A 27,479-nucleotide genomic window follows, 5' to 3' on the forward strand; every position below is an offset into this window, starting at 1 on the left:
TCTACCGGGAAAGCCGAGTTACGCGCTCCGGGATCTTCCCGACCGGGGATCGCGCGTTTGTCCTTCGGCGCGTAACTTTACCTTATAAGGATCTATCCGGGGGACTGCGGCAATTTCCGCCCGATCGTAATTTAGTTAACGTTCTCGTCCGATACGGGATCTAGAACGATATTCGCTGCCCGTTCCCCATTCGCGCGTTATTTACATACGTAGGTCGCGTAACCGACGACCGACTTCGGCGTTTTTCGCGTCGGAGACGAGTGTCGAATTAATTTCCGTACTCGATTTAAATATCGGCCGAAGGACGGAATTACCCGCCGGCCGGTCGTCGCTCGTCCGGTCGGGCTACGGACGGAGGTTGCGGCGGCGTTTATTTATTCGTTCGGCTTTATCGTGGCTTTTATTTGGCCCGATGACTATTTTTCACGAAATTCCAGTCGGCTTCCACCGTTTGTCGTAGCGATATAATAGAAGCGATTTAATAATATTATTATTGCCACGAAAATTCCTAAATTATACGGTAGAAAAACCAGTTTTTGCACGAATGGCGAAATTACGCAAGCGCATTTGACCGGCTCTTAATATTTTCCATTAGAAAAACATTAATATTAATCGAGCTAGATTTTAAGTTCCTCGGAATTTCTCTCGTTTCTACGATTACGTATTTAAATGAAACGAAAAAGTCGTATAATTCGTTTATCGTTCCTGATTGGCCCGTCACTCCCGCGTCTGTTTATAACGCTAAGAAATGCCGTCTCCGATAAATAAAGAGTACGGGAGACGGCGCTAAATCCGAGTTCGACCGCGCCTCGCGGCAATAATTCCGACGGCGATAAATAGAAATGATTTTTAGATAAGCCCTTGCCAAAAACAAACGGAAAGGAGCCAATCGCGTGACGATAATAGTAATTAAATAAAGAGAAATTTCGGGAATCGATAAATCGAAATTGCAATTAATCGCCGCGCCGGTGGTTTGTAGCGTTTACCGGTGGAATTTTATTACTAAAAATAAAAATAAATTTACTGTATAAAATTGCGCAAAAGCGTCGGCAACCGAGCGAGACCGAAGCTGGTCGAAACTACATTTTAAATAATTATTCGTACGTAAGCGAACGAAAGAGATTTTTCGTTTTAAAATATATTTAAATTTTTAGTAATAATCGACAAACATGTACAAAATGGCTGCATTTACGATTACGATTAAATAATACGAAAGCCGTACGTCGGAAGAGTTTTCGCCTATTTCCCAGTATTTAAACCGGCGAAGACCGGCGCGACCCGACACCGCGCGCGCGCGGAATTCCTTTATTAACGAAATTAAGTTACGACTTTTGACCCAGTCGCGCGAAAAAGCGCGTACTTTTATCCGGTTTCTCCCGTTCCGGCGGAGGAAAAACGACGAAAATCATTATCGACCGGCGGTAGCGACTTAATAATTGCGTAACCTATTACGGCGGGAGGAATTTTTCCGGTAACGTCGAAGAAAAATATTCCGTACCAGCCATTATAATCGTATTTCGTAAAGTTCGGGAACCGAGTCGAATTCGAACGTCCGTAGCCGTTTTCGCGACTCTCCTCTCTATTTCCTTTCGTATAAATTTATAGACAATTTTATGCCATTAAGCGCGCCAACGCGTACATTTCCCGGTGAAATTCGCGAAAATGACGGAGGATCGCGATTCGTTCCGTCACGCCAATCTGGAAAAAAATTCTATCTATCGGCCTATCCCTACTCGACGCCGACTACGCGCGTATTTAGCCATCGATCGGTCCTTTTATTCCGTAGGTACCGTACGGTACACGAATAACAATGTACGGTACGGTACGGTACGTACCAGTACCGCGTAGCGTAACTGGCTTAAGATATATGTTACGCTACGATATAAAGGATTACTACGCGTACGCTAGCGGCGAGTAATTTACAAATAATATGTCGGCATAATACGGAAGAAATTCGGGCGGACCTACGCCACCGGCCGAATGAGGATAAACGATAGTTACGGAATTACCACGGTGGCTACGACGAACATTAATTAGTAAGACGTACCGTGTAATAGAGCGTGATTAAAAATACAGTATATATACAGATAAGAACGCCGTATGTACAGTACCGTACTGTACAACGTAAAGAATATAAGAGAACACGAGTGACGATAGGGCATACCCGTATCGTCGCTAAGGAATATTCCGCGTCTTATTGGGGAGTGACCGGGGTGTCTCGTATTAAACGAGGGCGGGAACGGACGCTAGACGATAGTCGCGGGTCGTTGCGACGAAAATCTGGAAGAGTTCTTTATTCCTTAAGAAATCTCTGTTACGGCGAGCCGGGTCCCTCTATTGTCGGAAAAAAGAACCCGGTACGATCCCTCTCGGTGCTTTCGGACCATTTGTCTCGGAGCGGGTAACCCGAGTTTGGTAGCCGGGCGAAAGAGAACGAGGTCGACGCGCGACGTCCGACCCGATGGCGACGCCATCGCGCAGGCAATCACCGGATCCGGAAATTCGGCATTCCCGTCACCGGAACGCTTTCCGACGGCGGCGGGGTTTTCTCGGCCTTTCTAACATTTAAATGGGGGGACGTTGCCGTATTCCCCGAAACCCAGCCTTTAGAACGGTGGCCCGCGCTTGCCTACGAGTCGGAACGGTAAACGACGGCGACGCAGTTTATATTATAATCAATTAATTTCGCATATCTAGTGTATTTTTTAAATTCCAGTCGAAAACGACTTTGATCTTTGTCCTCGAAGGCGTAAGTTTGTTTTATAAATATCTCGAAGCGAGGATACATTTTTTCTAATGTCCGGAACCCGGACGCAAATCGCAAAACGCCTTTATCTCCTTGATAAAATTATAATTTAGTTTATATTCTCGTCCGGATACGGTAACCGGAACGATACGCCGCGTAATTCTTCCCCCATTCCCGATTGCGCATCCACGTGTTCGACACTAAATTTCCAAATTTGGGTCGGCCAACTGGGGAAAGTCTCCTTCCTCTCGTATATTAATCGAATATACTCGAAACGACTAACCGAGTTGTTAAATCGTTGACATTTTATTAATATAAACATTTTCGTTTGGCCACGGAAGCCCAAATTTACCCCCACAAACGCGATCGACACTACTGGTCGGTGTTTACCCGGGTTGACCTTCCGTACAATCGGTCGTTCCCACCTAAAATATTTCTTCTGGCCGGTATTTTAGTGTTTCAAATTTCGCTAGGCGGTCCGAGTGGGTAAATATATCGAGTTCCTTCCGAATTTCGTCGGAACGGTCGATGCCGGGAGTACCGACGGGGGCGCTCCCTCCCAATTGTTCTTTCGAAAGGTAAAAGATAAGGCCGGTCGGCAAATTTGGGTTTGTAGGAATAAACCGTCCGCGTGATTAGACGACGACGGCCCAGTTAAACCGGCACGAGATAGTTGGAAACTTTTCGGGACGGTGGGCAAAATTAAACTCCGACGCCTCCCGACTGTAAGATCGTTCGTATATGTTTGTTTATTAATTCGCTGTACTTTAGACCCGGGCCGAGGTCGAACGTCCGACGGGATCGTTCTAATGCCTGGCACTTTTTACCGGCCGAAATCCCGCTGGCATCTCTCTACGGGAACTCGGTCCCGGACCGACGTTCTTTGTAATTTTTCCCGCCACTTTCGCCGACCGAACCCCGGTTTCGTACGTTTTAATACTTTGTGTAATTACTATTTTTTCTATTAATGCCACGATTAGCCCGCGGGGTTTTTCCTCTTTCGCATTTCGTTAGAAGCCATCTTTGCGGCGCGCCGTCGTCTAGCCATCTCCGTGCGTCGTTCGAATAAGTTTTCGTAACGCGACGATTAGCCAGTCCCGTATATAAAATGACCGCATTTACAGAAAAATCGAAGTCGTATAATAAACTATAGTATCTTCGTTTCTATCCTAACCCGGATCTATACAGACCTTGAGCCTAACTTACGTATCGTGGCACCATCTGTCGGAGGTAAAACTAACTTTTCTTAAGCCAGATTCGGCCCACCTTAAAAAATGGCCGGCCGCCATCTTGGCAAAAACGGTTAAATTTCCAGCCTGAGGGTCGAGCATCTTCGGTGCGTTTACCTCGGACGGACGATAGGCCTTGGTCTATGCCTAATCTTACGTACACTCGTCCACGTCTTCTTCGTACGCCCCACGCTTAAAGTATTGGAATGGTGTGGAATTTGACCCTCCCAGTCCTTCGCCAGTCTCCGCGTTTCGAGACCTCTCGAATCCAAAAAAGTCATAAAAACGACAAAAAATTCCTATCCACGGAATACAACACGCGCACGCATATATTACGCGTGTGCGCCTGTTGGCGTTTAAGTTGTTTTATATCTCGGGATGGAGTAAAGATTAAGAAACGACAGCTGGCGAGGTAGCTTGTATTTGAACGGCATCCGAGCTGTTAAATTTTGGTGGCAAAGGTCGAGGGGACGGACGGACGGAGCGTGATGGAAGACGCGTCGTATCTCGTGTGGAGTCGGACTTAATAAAGATATTTTAATAGTTGCTACTATTTACGGTTTCTATAAAATTCGTCTCGACCACCCTCGAAATTAAACCCTTGGCTAAATAATAATAATAATAATAATGATATAAAAGTTTTTATAACAAAATCTCGTAACAGATGGTGCCACATATCTTTTTATTTATTTATTTATGATTATTAATTATTGAAAATAATTATAAAACCCCAGCAACCAGAGGTGCGTAACTTTTCCGGTGTTTTGAGTTTTTATTTTAAAAATATAACTTTTAAGGTAAAATAAATAAAATCGTGCGTGACGCCATCTGTTACTAAATTTTGGTTGAAAAAATTTCTTATTATTTTAATTATTATAAAATAGCAAAAAGCTTAATTTTGAGGATAGGGTGAGTTTTTCAATAATAAATAAATTAAACCTAAAATTGAATTAAAACTAAAAATAAAATCAAAATTAATTAATTGAAATTATATTCAAATCAATTGAAAATTAAAATAATTTTTTTCAAATTGTAAATTAAAATTACTTTTTAAATTTACGTTATTTGTCTGCGGCAATGACGGAACATTTTGCTTTTAATATGTATACAGATAAGGTAAAAGTTCCACCCCCTCGTAGCCCAAAATTGACTAATTGCGCAGACTTATCTAACCTGGTAGGCCGTGTGACGTAACGGAGTCGGAGTTACAGTTGAAAAGTATACAATGTGCGAAAAGTCTGCGCAATTAGCCAACTTTGAGCTACACGGGGAATAAGGCAGAATATTTACAGGAATATAATGGTTATCACCCCTACCGTCCTCCCGGAAACCCACCCCACCGAATGTAGAATTTCGCAGCCACGTAAACGCATCCGACAAGAGGTGTTTTTTTAAAGTTATATTAAAATTAATAAAATCAAAGTCAAGGTCTGCCCAAAAGGGACCACCATTTATTTCTTGTGTTCCAGACTATACACATTCGTGGCGACAGACCTTTCTTTTTAGGCTACACGCCGCCAGAAGTAAATCCGGGTGTACTATAGATTACCCCCTATGGAATTTCAGTACTTTGATTATATATTGGAACTCGGGGGACCGAGACGAGTTCAACGGTACCCTATTTTTGGACCGGAAACGAAAAATAAAAAAGTTATCATACTTTTTCACTTACCATACTTTTTTAATGCTCTCACGAAGACGGCACCATAGTTGCTAGTACTGCTATCTCGCGGTAAAGTCTGCAAACCACGACGTCGGACTACGGTCGTCTCCAGTAGGGTTAAACACGCTATACGAGAGCGGAGAGAGCGACGCGACTTCCGATCGTCGCGCGATCGCCATTTCGGTTAATGTTACTTATGGCAGCGAACGTGGCGGCCGTTTCGACTGTTCGCGCTCTCGACTGATCTCCCGGAGGAGAGCCGCCGGCAGGCCGCCACGTGCTAAACGTCACTAGTTATCGATTCACGGTAGTTATTGAACAAAGTGAAAAAAAGGGGGAAAACGTCTACTAAAAGCAATTTTAACGGCAAGCGACGCGACTCTCGATCGCGATAGCGAGGCCGACTTAGCGGAGAGAGCGACGCGACTCCCTATCATCGCGCGATCGCCGAAAGAAAGTATGATAACTTTTTTATTTTTCGTCTCCGGTCCAAAAATAGGGTATTGTTGAACTCGTCTCGGTCCCCTCAGTTCAGATGTATACTCAAAGTCCCGAAATTCCATAGGTGGTAATCTACAGTATCCCCAAAAATCCTTTAGAAACACAAATATATCCAATTAAAATTATGAAATTTCTAAAAAAGGAACTGGTGACATACAGACGTTTTGCTTTTTCATTCATCCATCCTACGGGGGTTTCCGCTTTTATCCACCGAAACAAGCGCTGCAAATTCCAATGTAGATTTGGAAGCTGCCCCCTGGTGACGATACATTTAAATTTTTCTTTGTAAATTTCTTCGTCCGATGGAGATTATTATTAATAAAATCGAAGACGAAGTCTGCCCAAAAGGGACCACCATTTATTATATTAAAATTATTTTCCACTGTTTTTCCTAAAAAATAAAATACGAAAATTTCGGTCGGGCTGGGTAAATTATTTAAAAGCGTAACAACCGACGGAACCGAGTTTTAATTATAACATTTTATACGGGAACGGCCCGGTCTACGCCGACGTCATTGACTACCAAACGGCAATTGGTATAATTAGTAACATAGGTGAAAACGTATTAGTTACTAATTTCTGCTCCTCTTTATTTATAGAGCGGCAAAGGAGAGACAACGGCATATGGCGCCCCTCTCCGGTTTAATTAAATTGGCAGTACTTTCGCCTTCCGGTAAATTTCCCTTTATTCTCGTTCCGCGGTTACGCCACGTACGGGCCAACCGAATGGACGTTTTGGAAGAGGTCCAAAATACCGTTTCTCGTATTTAATAAAAGTCGACGGTATGGGTGTAGAGACCTTCCGAACATTAAAACTGCGGAAAAAAGTCCCGGTCGATGGCGGGTAGTTATAACATTAATTCGATTATTATAATTATTAATTTAGATAAGAGATGGCGCCTAACGTCTACCTCTACTACCAGATTACTTAATATCTAATTATTAATAATAGCAAAATAATAGCCAGATTAATTACGGCCGCGGTTCGGTTTAGTATGGATGCATCGGGGTTCGGGACGTTCATTACTAATTCTACTATTAAAAAGTTGTATATGCTACCGGCCGTGCCCGTCAAACTACGTAACTTAGGAGTTTTATTTCGCACTCACGTAAATATTCTTCGGGACGGGTTTACGCCCGCCTGTAGGGAAATTGATACGCAATTCGTATTAACGTTAGCGTAACGGGAAGATTGTAATATACGAGTACGAATCCCGCAGTTTAGTTACGTTACCCGTCCGTAAGTATGAAGTAATGGTCGGAGACGTTAGACCACGTGACGACGGTGACGCGGCGGTCGGACGAGTAATGGAACGGAGAAAAAGTACTCGTCCTCGACCCAGATTATTTCGTCGTAACGCGACTGGTAAGTCTCCCACCCCCGAATTAAAAATTACGTCAACTCTAGACAAAAAAGACAAATTAGAATCCTCCTTGGCAAAATTCGACATTTGTTTCGTGGCGTAAGAAAATAAAATCACCGAATTTTTGCTTCGTAAACGAGTAAACGGGTGTAAATTTAGGTTGCAAAATGGTAAAAAAGGTTTATATTTTTGAATTTTCGCCTCTTTTTCTATATAACCGCTTAAGTTAATGGCAGGAATGTCGGAGTGGAGGGACTGTCTGCGGTAGAGTTCCGGTTAAGACGTCGGGTCATCTATTAGTGCGCGAGTAAAGTACCCTTTGGAGAGAATCCAGATGGTGCCTCCTCCCCAAACCGCGGCGATTGAATTTCGCCATATTTGTTTTAACACAAAATAAACTCGTCCTTTGTTCTCCACGTGATCGGAATACGAAACTCGCCGCTTTCGTTGAACCCACGAAATTAATGCGTCTACGTTTAGTACCCTTTTTATAGAGTTTTCCCCGTCCTTCTACGGAAAATTATAGGGGGTGGGAGGGAGGATGTTACTCTTAACCGATTAATCTTTACTTTTGTTTTTTAACTCCGAGAAACGCCATACTCGAAGGGTCTAAATACGTTAAAAAATACTTTTACCGATTAAATATTTTATTTGTTATAATTACCAAAAACTTAGTATAAATGGCCCGCCAGAGGGTTGATTTTTCTTTAAATTTCTCCAAGTTTAGAGCTTCTAACGCGCCGATTCCGGTGCCCTTATAACACTTATAGAGTATTAAGCGCGCTTCTTATTAATATCTCCTTTGAAGGAAGACGTTTTCGGTTTAAAACTGAAATTTTGACAATAATATTTTCCAGTTCCTTCGCAGTCTGGCGCAGATCTACGCACGAACCGGCCGGAACATAAATTACGCATCTCCATTCACTTCCATTGTTACTCCGCCTATCGAGTTACGAAGATATCGTCTTACGCCCCCGCAATAAATCAATGGCATTTCCGAGTTACTCACGTAACTTCTGGAAAGGTTTCGAATTAGCTTTTAAACAGATTACAGAAAGGCGGTTTCTGCCTTCGTTTACGGTTAATCTATTGGGTTTTTTTAACGGTTTATAATTGCTCCGAAACTTCACAAATTAATTAAAACGTGGTAATATAACAAATATATAAGGCGATCGATTTATTCGACGGTTAACGACGTTTCGGAGCCGTAATAATTGTATAATTTAGGCCTACAGTTTAACCATATTTAAAAGTGCACAAAATATTCGCGATATTCCGGAATGCGAGCGAAAAATTCTGCCGGAGTCGTCGCGGACAGAACTGGGAATTACGTAAAACGAAAGAAGCGCACCGTAACTTTCCACCAATGGCGCCACGCTCACGTGACGTATGACGCCGACGTAGCACGTGGGTCGGGCTATTTCAGAAAGACGGTCGACTCGGCCACGAGAATCTCGCCGCTTCTCCTTTCCTCGAGACCGATCGAACGATAATTCAAAATGCCGTTTCGCACGGAAACGTGTTGCTGCTTCAAGGATACCAAAAGGGGGTCCTACTGCTGCGGAATTTATACGTTGGTAAGTCACCGTAATGGAATATACCTTCCGCTTACCGTATTTTTATTCCGCTAAAGACGTATTTTTAGTTTATTTGTGTAATTTCTAGACGGCTTCGGCGATAATAATCGTAGGATCGGCAGTTTACTTGGCCATGGAACCCTTCAAGAGGCACGAATATTATCTGCTCGAAGGGGAAGGTGAGGCGGATTTTACTTATTTAAAACTCTTCCTGTTTACCGATTATATAACACTCCTTACGTAAACCGCGTAATGTATGCGAAATACCTACCGCCGTCGACGTCATTCCCAGAACGCGTTTATTAATATTCATAAAAGGGGTGGCCGGCGCTTTCGTCTTCTTAAAATAATCTTATTTCTAAGTGGAGCTTTCTAAAAAGAGAAGACTGGCGACGGCTTATTTTTTCGTTTACCGTCGTAACTACTTGTTTTCGTGACTGGCATCTCCGCTAAAAAATATCCGTGTAAAAGTGTAATTATAGCATCTTCCTAACACGGAAATTACGTAACTTCCGAGTGTTTTTTGGAGGTCGGCAAACGTTCCAAAAGTCTTTTTCATTGACTCGTACCAGTCCTAACCTAATTTTGAATGCGTTAAGCTTGGAGAATTTATAATTAATGGAGCCTAATTTGTAGAAGAATAAAAGATACTTTGGGTATTCGGAAATGCGTAGCCCAGTATTTGTAAGTGGGGCAAACATTACGGGGGTTGGTTATCCGACAATTATTCGCTCTCCAAACCCACCGAGCTACTCCACTTTTCTCGTATTTACGACTTTTGAAGGTACCAAACTCGAAAATCCGCCGGTTTCCACGTTTATTATCCCGGTTATTTAAAGTACGGGGGTGTATTCTACCGCGTTTATTTACACTTTATACATTTTTAAAGGCGTAGCGGCAATTTTTGGATACGTTCTAAAAATATATAAACTCATTTTTGTATATTTACAACGTTTTTGAGCGATTGGGGAACGTTCGGTGCACAAACTAAACAAATACATAGAAGAAATGGGCCAACCTTTATTTAGTTAGGTTGTGAAAAGTTCGGCGAAGAATTCGTATTTTGTAACTGTCGCAGATCGATATTATGATAAATTAGATACAGTTTTAATATAAAATAACATTTAACCGTCCTACGCGCGGTAATTCTACTTTATTTAAATTAACCCATTCGATACCACCGCATTTCTGGTTACTCGTTCGAATGCGGAGGGTACAAAGAAGGTATTTACGCTCCTTCCGGGAATCTCCACCAGAAATCCGCTACGAGAATTAATCGAGAAACAAATTCCGACGTAATTACTGGATAAATATTTATATATTCTAATAAGTGATTGTTTATATAGTAATAATTACGTAACATTTACGCCTTACGGATATTTAGGATAAGACCGAGAACCTTACGGAAAATATAATTTATATCCCGTGTTACGTTGGAACGAATATAAGGTTGCAAACAAACGAGTTACGTACGAAAATAATAATAATTGTAAGGCGTCCAAAACTGTGGTACCGCCGTTGGCATTTGTTTTGTAACGTAACCGCGTACAGACCTTGATCCCTCTTCACTTATTAACCTCTATTGTAAGTGTCGAGTTTTACAATCTTTTCCGATATTCTTCTACCTCTACCTTCTATTTAACTCGATACGCTCTCGTCTCGACCTCGATCCCGGTTGTCCCTGGCCAAACACTACCGCGTGTTTAATACCGTACTTCATTCACCGGCCCGTTCTCGAAACACTACACCCTTCCGTAACTCTTCTTTCGTCGTCGGCTGCCGGAGAAGGCCGGGAATTTTTCTAACCTCCGTTATTACATTCGATACGTGTACTTCTCGCACTTAGAAAATGCAAAAAAATCAAAGGAACCGCCACCAGATCGTAATTAATCGATGACGGAGATCCTTCGGTTGTTCTTGGATCCACTCCAACAAGTTATAAATAAATTATTCACCGACGTAAACGAATCGACTAGAACCTCGCGTATTGCGCGTTTAGCGACTTTTAGGGCGACATTTTTAATATTTGCCCGTTTAAAATTCAAATATTTTAAAACAATACGCTTAATAAGAGAAGTGTCGTCTCGTCCCGGAATATCCCCGACCTTCTTTCTATCCGGTGTAATTTTAGCCGTTTCGTCACTAACTCGACGGAGATTATAAGTTTAAAAGGGTTTTAATTACCGATTTATAAAGTAAAGAAGGGCTTTACACCTAGTCTCTTACACTAGAATAACCTGTTTTTAACAGTACTAAACGGAAGTCGTTGCGTAAGCGACGACGACGACGACGACGACTCCTTTCATTAAAAGGAAGAGACGTAGAGAGCTTAACTAGGTATAAAATCCGACCGGAAAAATTTCATAATTACGCAGAATTCATTTCTCTATAACTGAACTAGTTAATTGCATTTTATTCTCTAGATAATTGTCATTTCGATATAAATAGGTCCGGTGACGGGTGGCATTCGTTACCCGTAGTCGTAAGACCGCTCGGACCCCGTTCCGCATTCTCTCGACGTACGGACGAAGGAAGAATTACTAAGAACCTACCGAACGAATAACGAAAACAAGGCCGGTTTCTCCGTAAATTATCCGGGAGGTGGGCGACATCGGTTTGTTTGCGCGCGCGTGTGGGTCCGATACGTCTTATCGATACCCAGTCCCACGCGCGTGATGTCACCGACATTTAGGCGCGTAACCTTTATACTTCTACCCGTCGAATCTGTTTATTATTAAACCGGTAAAGCTAAATTAGAGCAGTTCCCGAACGACGTAATTGCATTCTCTTAGTCATTACGGGGACAAAGATAAGAATAGCAAAACTCCGCGCGACGATTCTTTAAATAACCTTTCCTCTCGAGAAACGACAAGATATAAACACCGAATCGATCGATTTTCTGGGTTTTTCTGCTTATAAAGAGAGAATTCGACGGGCGCTCGACCGAATCGGAAACGTACAAACGGCAAAAGTAAACCGAGTTCCGAAGAAAGAGTCAAATCGAATTCCGTAAAATATAAGCCAAATTAAATAGTCGCGCGGTTACTTACGTTAATAGACGTAATCCGAGTAATTAACTAGCGAAGAAAATCGTCTAATTAATTAATTAACACTTTGAGTTTAGAATTGTTAAAAACGAATAACGTTAATTCGGAGTAATAAATTTCGGTAAAAAGTAATCGACGGAGGGAAGGAAATAATTATTTCTCGGAAATCTACGGCAAAATTCATTTTAAATATTTAAAAACGTATCTTTAAATTAATGTTTGTTAATTATATTTAATTCTTAAACGCCGGCCCATTCGGAAATCTTCGCCCCTCCGAACGGATACGCCGGCGGGACGTAACACCCGACGCGTTAATACGTATTTACCCGAGCCATTCCGTTGGTACAATTATAAGCGACTTTATAACGACGAGAATTCTTCGCTTCCGCACGGCCCGGCCTATTTATATTCTTAAAAATACGATGCAAAGTCGGGTGTTTTAGACAAAGGATCGCCGGTAACGGAGAAAACGGTTCCACGTAATACCACCAATTTCGACTGTACGCGCGAGAAGGCCTACGCGACGTCTTACTTCCTAATTAGAAAGTAAAGAAATATAAACGCGCGAATTGGTAAAAAGCGAAACGTCGCCGGGCCCCGGACCGAAGCCGTCTCTCGATCGCCGCTTCAAGGTTAATTACCGTCGCCTCCCACCGTCTCCGGCCGTTCGAGTATTTAATCCGAGCCAGAACAAAGAGAAAATTATAGTCGACGAGGCAATCGCGTTACGTAAAACCATTTAAACTGTTATTCGAGACGCGGTAATCGATCCGTTTACTTTTATGGAACGCTACTTCCTCCTTCGCCCGTTTGCAAATTCCGTCCACACGCGGGTAAATGGAAATTCGCGCTTCCTCCTACGTTTAAAAAATGCGGGACCGGCCACGACCACCGTCTGGCGGGGGGAAGAAGGGCGACGTCGTGCCCCGAAACAACGTCGAAACTTTATTAGTTCTTTACAATTTGGTTTTACGTCTCTGTCGATTTTTTCCGGGTCTTCTTAGATTTTTCTTTTCTAACGCCTCTAGTTCGTGATTTTCCGGCGTAGCCGTTACAATTCGTCGACGTTTTATCGTCTACTCAATTTTCCCAGTTTACCAGGTAGTATTGTTGGAAATATAAGGGACGAAATATCGCCCGCGGCCTCGAGACACCGGCGGTGGAACTTCGCTTACCCCGGCGTCGTTACCCTCGGTCGCCACATCGGATTCCCCCGCTTTTTCGTCGGCCTAATAGCGTATCGCAAATTAAACGAAAAGCGGGAATGGGAAATTAAATACGCGTACTTTATACACTTAGCGATTAAATCCGACGTTTCAAAATAAAGACGTACTCGTTCCCGGTCGAAATCCGAGAAATTTTTCGAGCCGCGGCCTCGAAAGGAAGAGAACGGAAGAAACTCGGCTTCCCCCGGCCGCCACCCCGCGACTATACACTTACGACGCTATTTGCTACCCGACTACGACCATCGCGCGTTTACAATTCCGTTCGGTTTCGAGACACCTAAGCCGGAGCCGCGACCCAACCTTTCCCAACGACTGTCCGGTTGTCGGGAATCTTTGGCTTTCCCGTCTTCTAGTCCCTTTTTCTTCCGTCTTCCGTTCCGCGGATTAAAAGACCCGGGAACTACGAACCCCTCGACCCGTTTTCTATCGTCACAACGTTCGTGACACGTTGCGACGGTAGAAACTAACTTTACGAGGCGTCGACACCTAAAATACACTTATACGTCACGCGTAAAATATATTATATAACTGGCGTAAGTCGTTACTCTTCGGTAAATATCGACGAAATCTTTATAAATTTTGTTTAAAAAGCAAAATAATTTTCGCTTCTCGTCCGCAACAAATTTCCGACGATTTATCCGAGTCGAATACGGTTAAATAAATGACATTTGTTAATTTTTTTTATTTAAAAAAACATGTTTTTATAGTTTTATTCGCTTCGTCACCTCGGGTTTAAGTCTAGTCACGAGGTGTTTGCGTAATGCGAGTGAAGTTACCAAAATTTTACCCGGTAAAAGAATAGAAAATAGGAAATGGTCGAATTTGCTTATTGCGTCGCCGTGCCGGCTGCAATTTTTAATCGTGTTTTAATTTAAATTATCGCCGGGGTCGATTCCGTATCGTCTCGACGGTCGTACGTAGTAGGGAATTCGAGTGGGCCACTTCCGGTACGCGGTTACCGTATCCGGTCTCTCCCCGGCTCCGTACCCCGGAAGGACGTGGACCGGAGTTTAAAGGTCTGCGATTTGAAAATTGCGGCCCAATTACGAAATTTTGTTTCCGAAAATACGCGTTAACGTAATTAACTGCTACAAAACCGCTCTTGCCCGGGAATCAAATGCTAATAAAAGTAATAAATAAATCTGGCATTATTCGCTTCTCCGTAATTTAACTTTTATTTTAATCGAACTAAGAGACGTATTTACTCGTTTCAGCCGTATACGATGTGATGAGGATTTCCTGTATCATTCACCTGTCCATGGCAATATTGTTGTTCTTGATCAGTTTATTGTTACTGGTCGGAGTCAAGAAAGTAAGTAATCCCCGGTCGTTTCTTCTCGCGCCCGTCCGAATATTCCCAATTTCCCATTGTTATTAAGTTTATCCGTCCGAAGAGGCTGTTGCCGGGAAGACACCCGCGCGCTATTTCGTAAGTCGGTTAATCCGGCAGGCCGTGGGGATCGGTTTGTCCCCTGCCGCGTGTTTTTACTACTCGAATTACAATTCGGTACGAAAGGTTAAAGTAAAGCTATCTTTCTTCTTTAATCGTTACGGATTAGCCTCCGCCTCCGCGTAAAAAATGTTATTTCTAATTAAATGCATTTATCCGATTTTAGGATAATCGCTTCCTGTTGATACCTTGGATGGTCTGGATCATTTTCGTACTGGTCATGCACGTCATTTACATAATTTTTGCCATCATAGCGGCCATCAGAAATCCGGTAAGTCCGTAAATGCCTATCCGACGTTTAACGTAACGATTCCTATATTAGCCGGGTCGAGGCCGAAGTTTTCGACGCGAACACGCGTACGTCGGACGTCGGGCGCCGCTTTCCCGTAAACCTAAAAGTTTGACAATGGCCTTTGGAATGTCGAGCGCGATTCCACCGACTTTCCAAACGCCATTGTCGAACTTCTAGGATTACGAGAAAGCGGCGCCCGACGTCCGACGTACGCGTGTTCGCGTCGAAAACTTCGGCCTCGACCCGGCTAATCTCTCAAAGAGCATTTAATTATACGCAACGCATTTAGTTTTGTAAGTCGTGGGATAAAATATACGGATGTTTTGCGACCTTCCGATCCGCGGAATGGACAAAAATTCGGAAAGACGTAGGTCAAAGACGAAGGTAATTCCGGTTACAATTTCCTAAAATATGCAGAATTTCGTGTCGACGTACGGACAAAGAAGCCGGTTTGACGAAAATGGCCGAAATTCTTAATTTTTCGTGCCCGTCTAAATGCGACCAGGATAAAGGAAAACGTGGCAAATGGGAAAGCGATTAAGGGGTTTATCCTAAGAATTTTCAAAGACCTAACGAGTTTTAAGCCGAACGTTTACCTAAATTCCGAAACCTTCCGCGTGTATTTGCAGATGCAGCTGATACAGGCTTTCTTCTTTTTGTTGTCCTGCTGTTTGAACGTAAGTAACTCGAATTCATTTACCCGCGATTATTTTAACTGTAAAAATACGCTTTTCTATTTTTAGCTCTATTGTTTCCGATGCGTCTATTCCCAATATAAATTCTTGCAAGAAGAAGAGGAGTCCAGAGCGAGATTTCATAAAATTAAAAACATCAGCGGCCCTTTGTAATTCTTCCCAACACTCGCAGATTCGTTAGGAAACGTCCATTACTCGAAAAAGTACATTAAACGTCGGCCATTTAAATCTTTCTTCTATAACGATGGAAATTTTTAGAGAAATTTAACAAAAAATTGACTATTGTTACAAATTTTCTTGTAAATAATCGTAGAATATTCGTTAAAAGTCGATAATTTCGCCGTTTATTCGGCATAAAACTAACGTTTAGGCGAAAGACGGTGAAAATGTAGAAATCTTAACGATTTTAAGAGCCGTCGTCGTATATTTTTATAAAATTACGAGAAACAAACGAATTTTTATTTTTGTAAAGGGTTTTAAATTTAAAAGGAATTTTTTAAAACTAAATAAATAACAATATTTTACTTTTTAAAAATTCTTTTTCCGGTTGTTAAACCGTGGTTTTAATATACAATTGTAGAGGGGGAAGGAAGGAATTACGAAACTCGGTTATTGCGGACCTTCTACTTTTGTCGAATTTCGTCTTCCTAATAATAATTAAAGTTGTATCGTATAATTACCGGTATTGTCTTTTACCTGTTAGACGTATCCATCGTACGTAGGTCTGTGCCTAATTGCCTAATTATGTATAGAAATTAGACTTTTATCTACATGATTTGTATTTATATATTTATGACCTTTATTTTGGAAAAATTCTATGTAATTACGGAATAAAACGAGTAATTGTGTTTTAAGTCTATCCGTTCTTAAATACCCTGTACTAATCCTTTGTCTTTTATATTCTTTATTCCGAGAAAGTGCTTAATAAATCGGCTGCAGTTTATTATTTATAACTGTTCTTTATTCGCCTTCCACATCCTCCAACGTCCGGTCGGGTGCGTAGACTTTACCGCCACCGCTTCCGGCGACTCCGACTTACCACTTCCCGGGGTCGCGGGGATGACGCGGAAGGTTTTACAAACTCGGCGCTCCGAATTTAAAATAAAGCCGACATTTATATTAAGTCGTAAACTCCGCCGGATCCACCGTTTCGGCGCCGCGTTTACTTTCGTTCCGCTCCACCGACCGAATCTTATCTTCGATAACGCCATCTGGTGTAGAACTTTTGAATTTTTAAGTCCGAGAACGATTTCCTTATTCGTCACTCTTATATACACAATCCGGGAGCGTTTTTGTAAACGCTCCACCCCTTTGTAACGCATCGTAACCGTATAGACGGAGGCAGGCGGGCGCGATTTACGTCTGGGTGAGACAAAGAATAATTTATTTAACAAACCCGATTATCCGTCTCGGACGCGATTCGTTTCAGAATTGCGTCCGAGACGGATAATCGGGTACAAAATTAAAGAACTTCGAATTAAAAAAGGGATTCGGAGAAAGTAAATATTAAAAGGCGAAATAGAAGGGCGCCGTAACGGAACCGGATAAGCCACGTTTCTTTATTAATCTAATTAAATATATATCCGAAATATCTTTACAAATTAATTTTATAAAACGACAAATTTATTACGCCGAGGTTTCTGCCGATTCGTGCAAACTACCGGGTCGAGAAGATTTCCGGAGACACCGGAAGACCCGAAGCAAGAAATGCGCCGTGTCTCAATAACTGTATTCTTCGATATCTTTGTAAACGGAATAGACGCAAACGAAGGAAAGAGCCTGCAAATTGCCTAAAGGTTAGCGCCGTAATTTCGCCCGGTTCGACAGAAACGATACCAACCGCTAATAACGGGTCCATCCAGTTTACCGCCGCCAGAGTCGCGCGACCCTAGAAAAACCGTGGTGACCGGTATTAGAGAAGATTATACGGATTCGTTCTATTAAAGCACGCGAGTTTTGTCTTCTATATCAGTGAAAAGTACGAATTTGAGGCATAATTTAAAGTTTAGCTCACTCGATAAAGGCTGTAAACGGCCGGGACGACTTGTACCGTCAGGTAGAGAAATGCCATTATTAACCAGGGACGGATTAATTCGTGGTCTTCCTGAAAGTAAAATTGAAAGCGAGAATCGTTTCCGCCAAGTAAATTTCTATTTATAACTTTAAGTCTAACTTTGTACGCTGCGTAGTAAAGTACGCGTAATGCGCACACTTTTTATAGCGTGTCGACTGGAAATCGAAGGTACCGGCACCCAGCGTCGTAACTAGTCTTTTACGCGCCCGGTGCGAACTTCCGTAACTACGCCCCAAAACTACGATATAAAACTTGGTCCGGGTCATTTCTACGCCCCCGGGGGTCTGCGCCCCGTGCCAGGGCACCGCCGGCACCGCCCTAGTTACGGCACTGCCGGCACCCTCCGTTTAGTACCACCGTCGGATAGTGCCGACCGAAATGATACGAATTTATTATTTACAAAACATATTGGTAATTTTGAAGCACGAAAACATCTTACCAGTTTCACTCCTAATACCATCAGCACGCTGAACAAAAACGAAAATACGTAAACCATCAACTGTGCGGCTACGACGGCTTTAATCCCTTTCAGGTCGTAAGCTGAAAATAAATATTAATTAAATTTTCAAGGCGATTCCTTTCGCGTCTGGAGTAATTGCCCTACTTCCTCCTAAAAGAAGGTGCGCGGCTTAATCTCCGGACCGAAGATACATTTAATTAAATGTATAAAGACGATAAAACTTCCATTTATTTTAAATTATCGTAAGTACGAATCACTCACCACTTTTGTCTTTTAGAAATTCCTCGTCGTCTTGGTAGGTGGCGATGATGTAACAGTACAAGAGTATCTTGGCCGCGAAATATACCTCGAAATACAGAAATAGCTACAATAATCGTCTTTTCTTAAGATTTATACCGAACGAACGGCTATTTAAATATTTATTTACTTATTCAAAGTGTCCTTATATGAAATTTTAATGGCTACGTCGATATAAACGCGAGCCGGGCGTTAAAAATTCTTAAAATAAACATTTAATGTAGGCTTTTCTAGTATTACGTCGGAAAAAAATTACCCGAATACTCGAACGGTGCCGTATTTTTAGAAATTATTTACTAAAATTTCGGTACGGGTTCTCCTCGCTTTACGACCTATCCGCTTAACGACCACTAGCACTTACGACCGATCGAGTTTCGACCCGCAATTCGGGGAATCCCCTTTCTCGGCTTTAGTGTCGGTCGGTGGCGAATGGTGACACGCGCACTAAGCGTACTATAATAGTCTTTTTACGAATAAATTTGGGAATACTATAGATTACCACCTATGAAATTTCGAGTCTTTGGGTATATATCTGAACTCGGGAGACCGAGACGAGTTCAACGATACCCTACTTTTTGACCGGACACGGAAAATAATACAGTTATCATACTTAGTTATCATCGCGCGATCGCGTCGCTCTCTCCGCTAAGTCGGCCTCGCTATCGCGATCGGGAGTCGCGTCGCTTGCCGTTAAAATTGCCTTTAGTAGACGCAGTGGCGTAGCGTAGTGGGGGCGGCAGGGGCGGCCTTTTAGGGGGGCAAAATTTCACAACAAATAATAATAATATCTTGTAAAAATTTGCACCTGTACAATACACAATAATGATGATTGTTCTTGCTGAAAAGTTCTTTAGAATTACTGTATATTTTAGTCTTTTGAATTGAAATACTTAAATAAGGGGGCGGCGAAATTTTCTTTCTCCCCGGGCGGCTGACGCCCAGACTACGCCACTGAGTAGACATTTCCCCCCCTTTTTTACTTTGTTCAAGAACTACCGTAAATCAATAACTAGTGACGTTTAGCACGTGGCGGCCTGCCGGCGGCTCCCCTCCGGGAGGTCGGTCGGGAGCACAAACAGTGGGAACGCCCGCCATGTTCGCTGCCAAAAGATTATCAAGAGTCGCGTCGCTCTCTCCGCTCTGGTATCGCGTGTTTAACCCTATTGGAGATGACCGTAGTCCGACGTCACGGTTTGCAGACTTTACCGCAAGATGGCAGTACTAGCAACTACGGTGCCTTCTTCGTGAGAGCATTAAAAAAGTATGGTAACTTAAAAAGTAAAATAACTTTTTTAATTTTCGTCTCCGGTCCAAATGTAGGGTACCGTTGAATTCGTCTCGGTCCCCCGAGTTCAAATATATAATCAAAGTCCCGAAATTCCATAGGTGGTAATCTATAGTACACCCTAAATTTGAAGTCTGTCACATAATTTGGATAATTTTACGACGATCCTATATTCCCGGCGCAAGCTTCTCGCTTATCGACCAATTCTCTTAACGACGCAGTCGTCGGAACGGAACTCGGTCGTAAAGCGAGGAGTACCTGTATTTTCGCAGTCTAGCGATACGGTATCACTTACGACGGATACAATTCCAATAATATACGAGGCGAACGTAATGTCGCAGCAGCAGTATCTTTGAAGGCGAATGCACATCCTTTTCCCGTTCCCGCGGATTTTTACAATCGTTAGCCACGGAATTCCTCCGAAGAAACGAAATGTCTCTCCTCTTCCACGGAATTTACGCCCAACAAAATTCCGATGACGATTGTGACGACGAATCCTATTTGTTAGAAAACAATAAAAACGAAACGCGCTCGTTACGCATCCGCCTTCTACCGAAAGTAATTCTTTGCCGGCAATTTTTCAGTATTTGAATTTATTTCGAACGAATTTTTGACAAATTTTACAATTATAAAATACTGCGCTCGAACACACTGGATATTATACCGTTCCTTCAGCTTTTGTGACGGTTATTATCGTTTTCTTTCGCTTTCTTCCCAAAAGTCGACATCCGTTCGCGCGGCGCTTTCGATTATCTCGGTGTATATTCGATCCCGGACGTCCATTTTATAACTTCGGTGACTAAAATTTTAAACTTTTGCGTAATACGTCTTTGAATATTCGGTGTCGGAATAGTCTATATAAAAATATTCTTCTTAAACCAAAGTGGCGACGAATTGGCAAAAATTCGCATTCGGATCGTCGTCTTCCCTCATTGTTAATTTACAAATTAAGAGCCACAAAGAGACTTTACCCGGGAATAAAAAACAAATTATCTTAAGAAACAAAACAAACGTTTTTAATGTAATTTTTTCCCGGTCGAATTTCGTCCGATGGTAAACGTTACCGACGCACCGGCGAGCCAAAGGATAATAAGTAAAATAAATAAATTAATAAAAATAATAATTAGCGGGTAATTAATAAATAAATTAACCGCAAAAAAGATACAATGTATTTTACACCGGTATCGAACAATCGAGAAATCGTTTCCCGTTAGAGACGTCAGAGGGGACTTTCCTCGACCGGTTCCTTTTTTCCCCGTCACGTTACCGTATAAACACAATAGGTTTTCGTCGTCGGAGGCAATAATTTACCGTCGACGGTGGCGCGTGGAGTGGAGAAAACATGTGCGTTCGAATAGTTTCTTGCTGCCGTTTTAACGTTAAAGACGGGACGTTGGCCACGGGAGTGTACGCGTCGGTGAGTTATGCAAATGGCGACTCTTTACGGTAACTCCGGGCGTACAAAATTATCGATATTTGTAAATTACGAAACGTAATGGTTACGATAATTTCTAGATTACGTCTTTGCTGTCGTCGGTCACCTGCGCGGTTATACTGGGATATTCCGACGTGGAAAGTTACCTGCATCGTCCCTTTTTAACAGGTGATTTTAGTTAAAATTAAGTAGAAATAACTAAGATTTAAGCCATTTCCCATTTACGGACCCCGAGAATTACTTACGACGATATTAAAGACGTTTAGCAGAAACGTATTGCCTAAGTCGGTGGTAATAAGCGAAAACGAAAGCTTTTGTGTCGAGTGGCGACGAATCCCATTCCCCGCGCTTTACCCACCCGAAGAATCGTCCGCAAAGCCCACGTTCCGGGAAAACGTTCGAATGTCTCCTCCCTTCTTAAACGTCGTTTTACGTAAATATTAGAATGGTTTTTACCGGCTCGATCGCCGGTAGGAAACAACGTTATAAAATTAGTAAATCCGAGATTTAACGCGATTCGATCGTAGTTTAAACGGGGAAACCCGTCTTTTCTTCGTAGTTTTCGTCTCCGAGTCACCGGGGGAATTCGAGTCGACGTTCGGCTCCTTTTGGCCGAAATAGTTTCCGACTTACGCCGAGTTATTCGTAATCGCCTACGCGGAGCGAAAGTACGGAGTATTTAGCGTACTAGCCGGGACGCGTGCTGGGGGCGAAAGGACTAGTTTCTCCCCACCCGATGGGATCTTTCGACCCCGGGCCCGCCGGGCTAATTTCTTCCGCGGAAATATATTCCGCAGATATTTTAATTTGATCATTATTTACGGTAACGGTCTAAAAATAAAGTAAGACGGATACTACGAAGCACTTTGGGTGTCGAGTCATCGATTGTGCGGACTCGGCAAATTGTCGAGCGACGATTATTCGCCGGCGATTTTGCGCGAGAATGTTTTCGCCGAGTCAACGCCGGAAATATTTAATCGGCCGATCTCTTCCGTCGGACTTTTAAGCCGTTTAGTCGACTCCGACTAATTACGTTTTGCGGGGATTAAACGCGTTTATCCCTCGAGACCGGATTTGGGCTAAGCGGCGCGGCGCTAACGGAATACGAACGGAGGAAATGCGCCATTTTTACGACGTCGGTCTACCCGGCGGAGTCTTCCTTCCGACTAATCGATTATTTGAAGGAATACTTCGTTGCAGTAATTTTCTATTGGGTCTAGGGGTAAGAAAGGACGGCCGGTCCTCCCGACTATTTAATAACCAATTTAAGTGGAAGTAACATTTTTCTCGGTAAATGGTTCTTACGGATTAGTCCGGGCAATTCCGATTTTTAACGCGGGCGCTTTCCGGGTTTCCGTCCATCCGCCGGGCTTTACCGCGCTCTTTCGACCCGTCGTCGTCCTTGGCGTAAATTTCCTCTCTTCTTGCGTAAGTTTTTAAACAAATTATACGTTATTTCCCGCCTTCTTTTACGTACGGATCTTTAGTTTTTACATTTTGCGATACGTAAACCACGGGTTGGAAAAACGCCTTTATTTTTACTTTCCCGGCCGTCGCGCGTAACGGAGGAAAAGTATGGCGGTGGATTAAAAATTAACCCCCCCCCCGAGATATTTACACTTTTGGACTTAAAATGTCGAAATGCAAAAAAGAAAAGAAAAAAATCGAGGATAATTTCTGTGTAAGGATGTCGGCGTGCGCGCACGAATTTGTTCGCCCCGTTCGAAGCTTATTAACTCCCGCTATTAATGGGGCGCTAGGTCGGACTCGATGACGATTTTGCCGGTTATTAGAATTTACAATTTTTTCGTAAAACTCGTCCCTACCCGCGAATTAAGCCGAGTATATAAATTTTTACGTAAAATACGACGACGGATGGCGCCACCAGAATTTTACTTTTCCGGGTAAGTCGCGCGACCGGTTGTGGGTTAAGTTAGATTTCGGAGCGTTCTGGCATTCCGCCTCCGCGTTCGTAGCTTTTTTATTGGCAGCGGAGTGGGTGGCTCGGCTCGGCCGGAGGGTTTAGCCCTTATAGTCGACCGATTCGTTAACGAGTAAAATGGCGTAAACGTTCCACTTAGAAACGATGTAGGCCGTCGTTACTTTTTGCCTACGCGGCTTAAAAGAGACGTTAAATTACTACGCGTCGAAGTTACAGAGTCGTGCCCGGGTAATTACGGACCGGACGGGTATCGGGTTTTGAGGATTTTTCATCGCGCGTACGGGACGGAAAATCCTCAAAACCCGGAGGAAGAAAACCCGTTTTGCCCGTACTTTCGCGGCCACCCGTTACGCTTATTGCGCGAAAAGGTTTTAATATTCTGCCCTTAATTGTCGATAAAGCGGAAATTAATCGACTGGCTACTTTTACCGTTGCAGGAATCGATCCTCATTCCGCTCGAGTAGGGCTGGTGACGCTTCTGGTGTGGAGCGCGGTGTGTTTTTTAACGAGTCTCATTTTAATCTACGGAGTTAAAAGGGTGAGTACGGAATGTAAATCTCTTTTCGGATTTCCTCCGCTCTTCGACCGGGGGAAAATATAATTCGGCCGGTTTAATTTTTAAAATACTCGGGTGGAATTTATTAATTGTCCGGGGAGTAGAAATTATTTAGAAGTTAGCCCGTGGTAAATGTTAAATTTCGCCTTCAGGACGATCGTTATTGTCTGATACCGTGGATGATTTGGAACGCCGTAGCCATCGTCGGACAAATGATTTTATTCGTTTTCAGCATCGCCGTGGTAAAAGCCGACGTCGTAAGTAGATTTATTAATGATAATTGAAATCGTTCGAAATAAACCGGGGGGGAAGCCGTTTGTTAAGACCCGTGCCGAAGAAGCCGTTATTCCCCACCGGACTTCTCTTCCTCCCCGATTCAAATATTTCTGTCGGGTGATACGAAGCCGTTCCGCTAATCCGAAATGCCCGTTAGTAAAACGCGTCGGAAAGTACGAAGAGCCGTAATTACAATAACGGCTTCTTCCCGTTAATTACGCGTAATTAAACATTACCGGATAAAGTAACGGTAACTTTTTATAAGGAAAACTCCGATCTTATCGATTATAACGTAGGTACGGTAGAGAGTCGTAAATCCGAATCGATTGGGGACTGGGGTTGTTCCGATTACCCATTATGTACGAAAAAATACATTAACCCGTCCGACGTTCAAATTTTTCTCCGTCGCGTGTCGCTTCTTGTCGAATTTTCGTCGATTTTAAGCCTAACGAAAATTTTTATAATAATAATCGAGGCTATCGTATCGTTAAAAATTATTTCTGCATTTTGTACAAACAAAAGAAATATATTGTAAAATATAAAAACACGAAAATTATACTTTAGAGGTAAATCTAGTATCAAAAAAGTTCGATTCGGCACGACACAGTCCGACTGAAAATCGTTCGGATAACCGGTGATTCGGATTACCGGAGTTCGGATTACGACTCTCTACTGTATTTTGATTTTTTTCATCTCCAAATAATTCCTTATATAAACGAAATTGCAATTATTAATGTTTATTATCGAATAGGTGTACGTGGCTAGAATGGCGATTGCCGGATTTTCTGTGGTTTTTCACGTAAGTTTTTAAAGGAAAAACGTAAATATCGCTCGAGCATCGCGGGTGGAGTGTTTAATTGACTTTTATTATTATTACAGTTTTATTGTTACAGTTGCGTTTATTCTCATTACGCGATTCTGGCCGAAAGCGACGGAGGAACCACCTATTATATGGCAAAGTTGTAAATTTCTCGGCGTTACGTTCCGAGAAGTCCTTCCCTCCCCGTCCGACGACGTCCTTATCGAGATATCTTCCGGACACTAGCCGTACGGAAATTGCCACGAAGAGTTCCGTTCGGCCCGGGGCATTCGAGTCTTCTCCTTCGTTACGACGGTTTTTTATTCGAACAACGCGATAAAGCGTTTTAATTTAGAGAATTGCGAAATTATCTTCCGCGCGCGTTTTATCTATTTTAATAAAAATAGTTTCACAATAAACAGAGTAGGAGACGATTTCTTTAGAAAACCGTCCGAAGATTAAATAATCGCTAAATTTAAGAAAATGTTCCTTCGACAAAGCCGTTTGAGAGAAATTTCTTAGAACGAAAAACGGGTATAAGTAATTTACGCGGAGAATTACTAACATCGAATGCGCGTACGTCGTTAAATATCTATTCCCGTCGCCATTAAAGTTACGGCATAAAAATCTTCCGTCGGGTGTAATTCGAGTCCTTCCCACGAAAGGAAATTTCGAACGCGCGCTCGTACCGGAATACTTCCTCGGAGAAGGCCGGTTTTTCTATTTGGCGGAAATCGGAACTCCGCAGATACACTTTGGCGGGCGAGAAACGGCGACGACGGAATTACGGAAGATGCGGACCGGAACAAATCCGCGAGTAATTACTGTCGAGTTGCATTTTTACTTTCGTACGTTCGAGTCTATAGCATTTTACCGCGATATTAAGTAATAGCCGCGCCCGTCCGACAGACAGACAGTTTAATATTAACGCGGTAATAAACGAACTTTTGTTTTACCTAAAAAAATCATAAAAATCGATACCGAAGCCTCTTCTACGGTATTTTCTTCCGGTAGAGTAACCGGCGATACGTATTTAAGATACTTCGTAGATCGAGCCGTTAGAAGAGCGACTTATTTACCGTTAACGACGCGGCTAATAATAATTGTCTGGAAAATCGATTAAATTTAACGGCGCAAATACCGGAATAAAATTTCGTTTACGCGCCCGAAAGAATCGCGCCGAAAAATGTCTTCCTTCGGAACTTTCTTCCGAGACGGTTTTTAATAATTATCGTCGCTTCTATCGTTTGGTCGAAGGTTTCGACGCAAACTTCCGACGTTCGTTTCCGGCTCGTTAGCGACGTTTCGAACAGTCCGACGGTCGCCGCGTAAACGACGCGGCTCTGTTAAAATTCGAGTAGTTATTTGTCCGACGGATAAATTAAACGTAGTAAAAAAGAAAACGATCGACTTACGGAATTACTCGACGAGACGACGATGCGCAAAACGTCCGACCAAAACAATCGCGGTAGAGATCGGCCGGGGCGTGGAGAAAAAACGACGCTGCGGCTATTCCGGGGCTATTTTCTTCCCGTTTAGTTCGGCGGACGCGGAAAAGCCGACGTTAAGCGTTAGCGAGACCCGTCGGTCGTAATTCGAATAATCCCTTTTAGTGGAGTGTCCGTATTCGATTATCTACGACGCGGACGTTGTGATTTACGCTTCCGTAACATTTATATTCCGCCAAGCGATTTTGCCGATAGAGGTCGGTCCTTATTATTAGTTATATTATCGCTTTCGAACACATTTTGCTTAAATAAAACCGCTTTAAAATTTTATTGCCGAGTGTCTGAGACGGCCTACGCGGCGCGGGGCGTAACGATCGGAGTCGAGGATCGTAACCCGGTAAAGTCGCGGCGACGGGTAGCCGTTACGTAGCCCGTCCGCGTTAGCGAAGCGTAGTTTTGTAACCTCCGTTCTTTTTTCGTCGTCGCGTCTAAAACGACGGCGGAATCCTTCGAGAAAGCCGTATAATAATCCGGAAGGAAAACGCACCTTCGAATTTCACCGAATAATTCGCTATAGTAAAAAATATTCGTTAAATTTTATTAACGGTCGCGCCGGAAAGGTTTCCGCTTACCTTTACGGCGCCGTAAATTAAAAGGAAACCGCTCAAAAACCAAACAATATCGAAAACCAGAATCGCTATTAAAAAGACTCTCTGCCACTTTCCGTACTCTGCGTCTGAAAAAATGAAACGGCGACGTAAAATACGGAGAAACGGCTTCCGCCTTAGACGGGTTTTTACCGCGCAAAAATAGTCGGAGATTTCGCCTAGGACCGTATAAAGTGGGATTTTTCTTTTCGACGCGCTCTCCTCCATTTTTCCCCACCCGTCTTTCCGCGCCGACGGGCGGGGAAAAATTTGACCGGCTCGAGGTGGGATTTCTTCCGCCGGAATGGCGGATAACTTCCGATCTTCTATTTTAATTCGGGTAACGCGTTTATTTTATTCGTATCCTAAACGACGACGACTCGACGTCGTCGGAGAGAAACGCCGATTAATTTCCCGTCGTCGACGGTCGAGAATATCGTTGTCCTCGGTCGGAAAGTGGCCTTTACGTC

At 42.9% G+C, this 27,479-nt stretch overlaps 3 protein-coding genes across 3 annotated transcripts; 2 read left to right on the plus strand and 1 right to left on the minus strand.

Moving 5' to 3' along the window:
- Window positions 1-8,907: 8,907 nt before the first annotated feature.
- On the plus strand, window positions 8,908-16,644 carry LOC136988069 (uncharacterized). Its single transcript, XM_067285873.1, has 6 exons — window positions 8,908-9,080; window positions 9,169-9,259; window positions 14,568-14,665; window positions 14,970-15,074; window positions 15,725-15,772; window positions 15,839-16,644. Exons 1-6 carry the CDS (start codon window positions 9,003-9,005, stop codon window positions 15,941-15,943), a joined length of 525 nt encoding a protein of 174 aa, XP_067141974.1. The 5' UTR covers window positions 8,908-9,002; the 3' UTR covers window positions 15,944-16,644.
- Window positions 16,645-17,509: 865 nt separating this feature from the next.
- Window positions 17,510-20,348, minus strand: LOC136988088 (uncharacterized). Its single transcript, XM_067285891.1, has 6 exons — window positions 20,202-20,348; window positions 18,586-18,670; window positions 18,304-18,404; window positions 17,805-17,894; window positions 17,631-17,678; window positions 17,510-17,569 (listed from the first exon to the last, which is right to left on the minus strand). Exons 1-6 carry the CDS (start codon window positions 20,274-20,276, stop codon window positions 17,510-17,512), a joined length of 459 nt encoding a protein of 152 aa, XP_067141992.1. The 5' UTR covers window positions 20,277-20,348.
- Window positions 20,349-21,243: 895 nt separating this feature from the next.
- On the plus strand, window positions 21,244-25,321 carry LOC136988074 (uncharacterized). Its single transcript, XM_067285875.1, has 6 exons — window positions 21,244-21,323; window positions 21,422-21,509; window positions 23,721-23,821; window positions 23,992-24,096; window positions 24,867-24,914; window positions 24,995-25,321. The coding sequence occupies exons 1-6, from the start codon at window positions 21,249-21,251 to the stop codon at window positions 25,079-25,081; spliced, it is 504 nt and encodes a 167-aa protein (XP_067141976.1). The 5' UTR covers window positions 21,244-21,248; the 3' UTR covers window positions 25,082-25,321.
- Window positions 25,322-27,479: the final 2,158 nt, after the last annotated feature.

This window comes from Centruroides vittatus, unplaced genomic scaffold (assembly GCF_030686945.1).
Source record: "Centruroides vittatus isolate TY-2023 unplaced genomic scaffold, ASM3068694v2 scaffold_3046, whole genome shotgun sequence".
NCBI classification, from domain to species: domain Eukaryota; kingdom Metazoa; phylum Arthropoda; class Arachnida; order Scorpiones; family Buthidae; genus Centruroides; species Centruroides vittatus.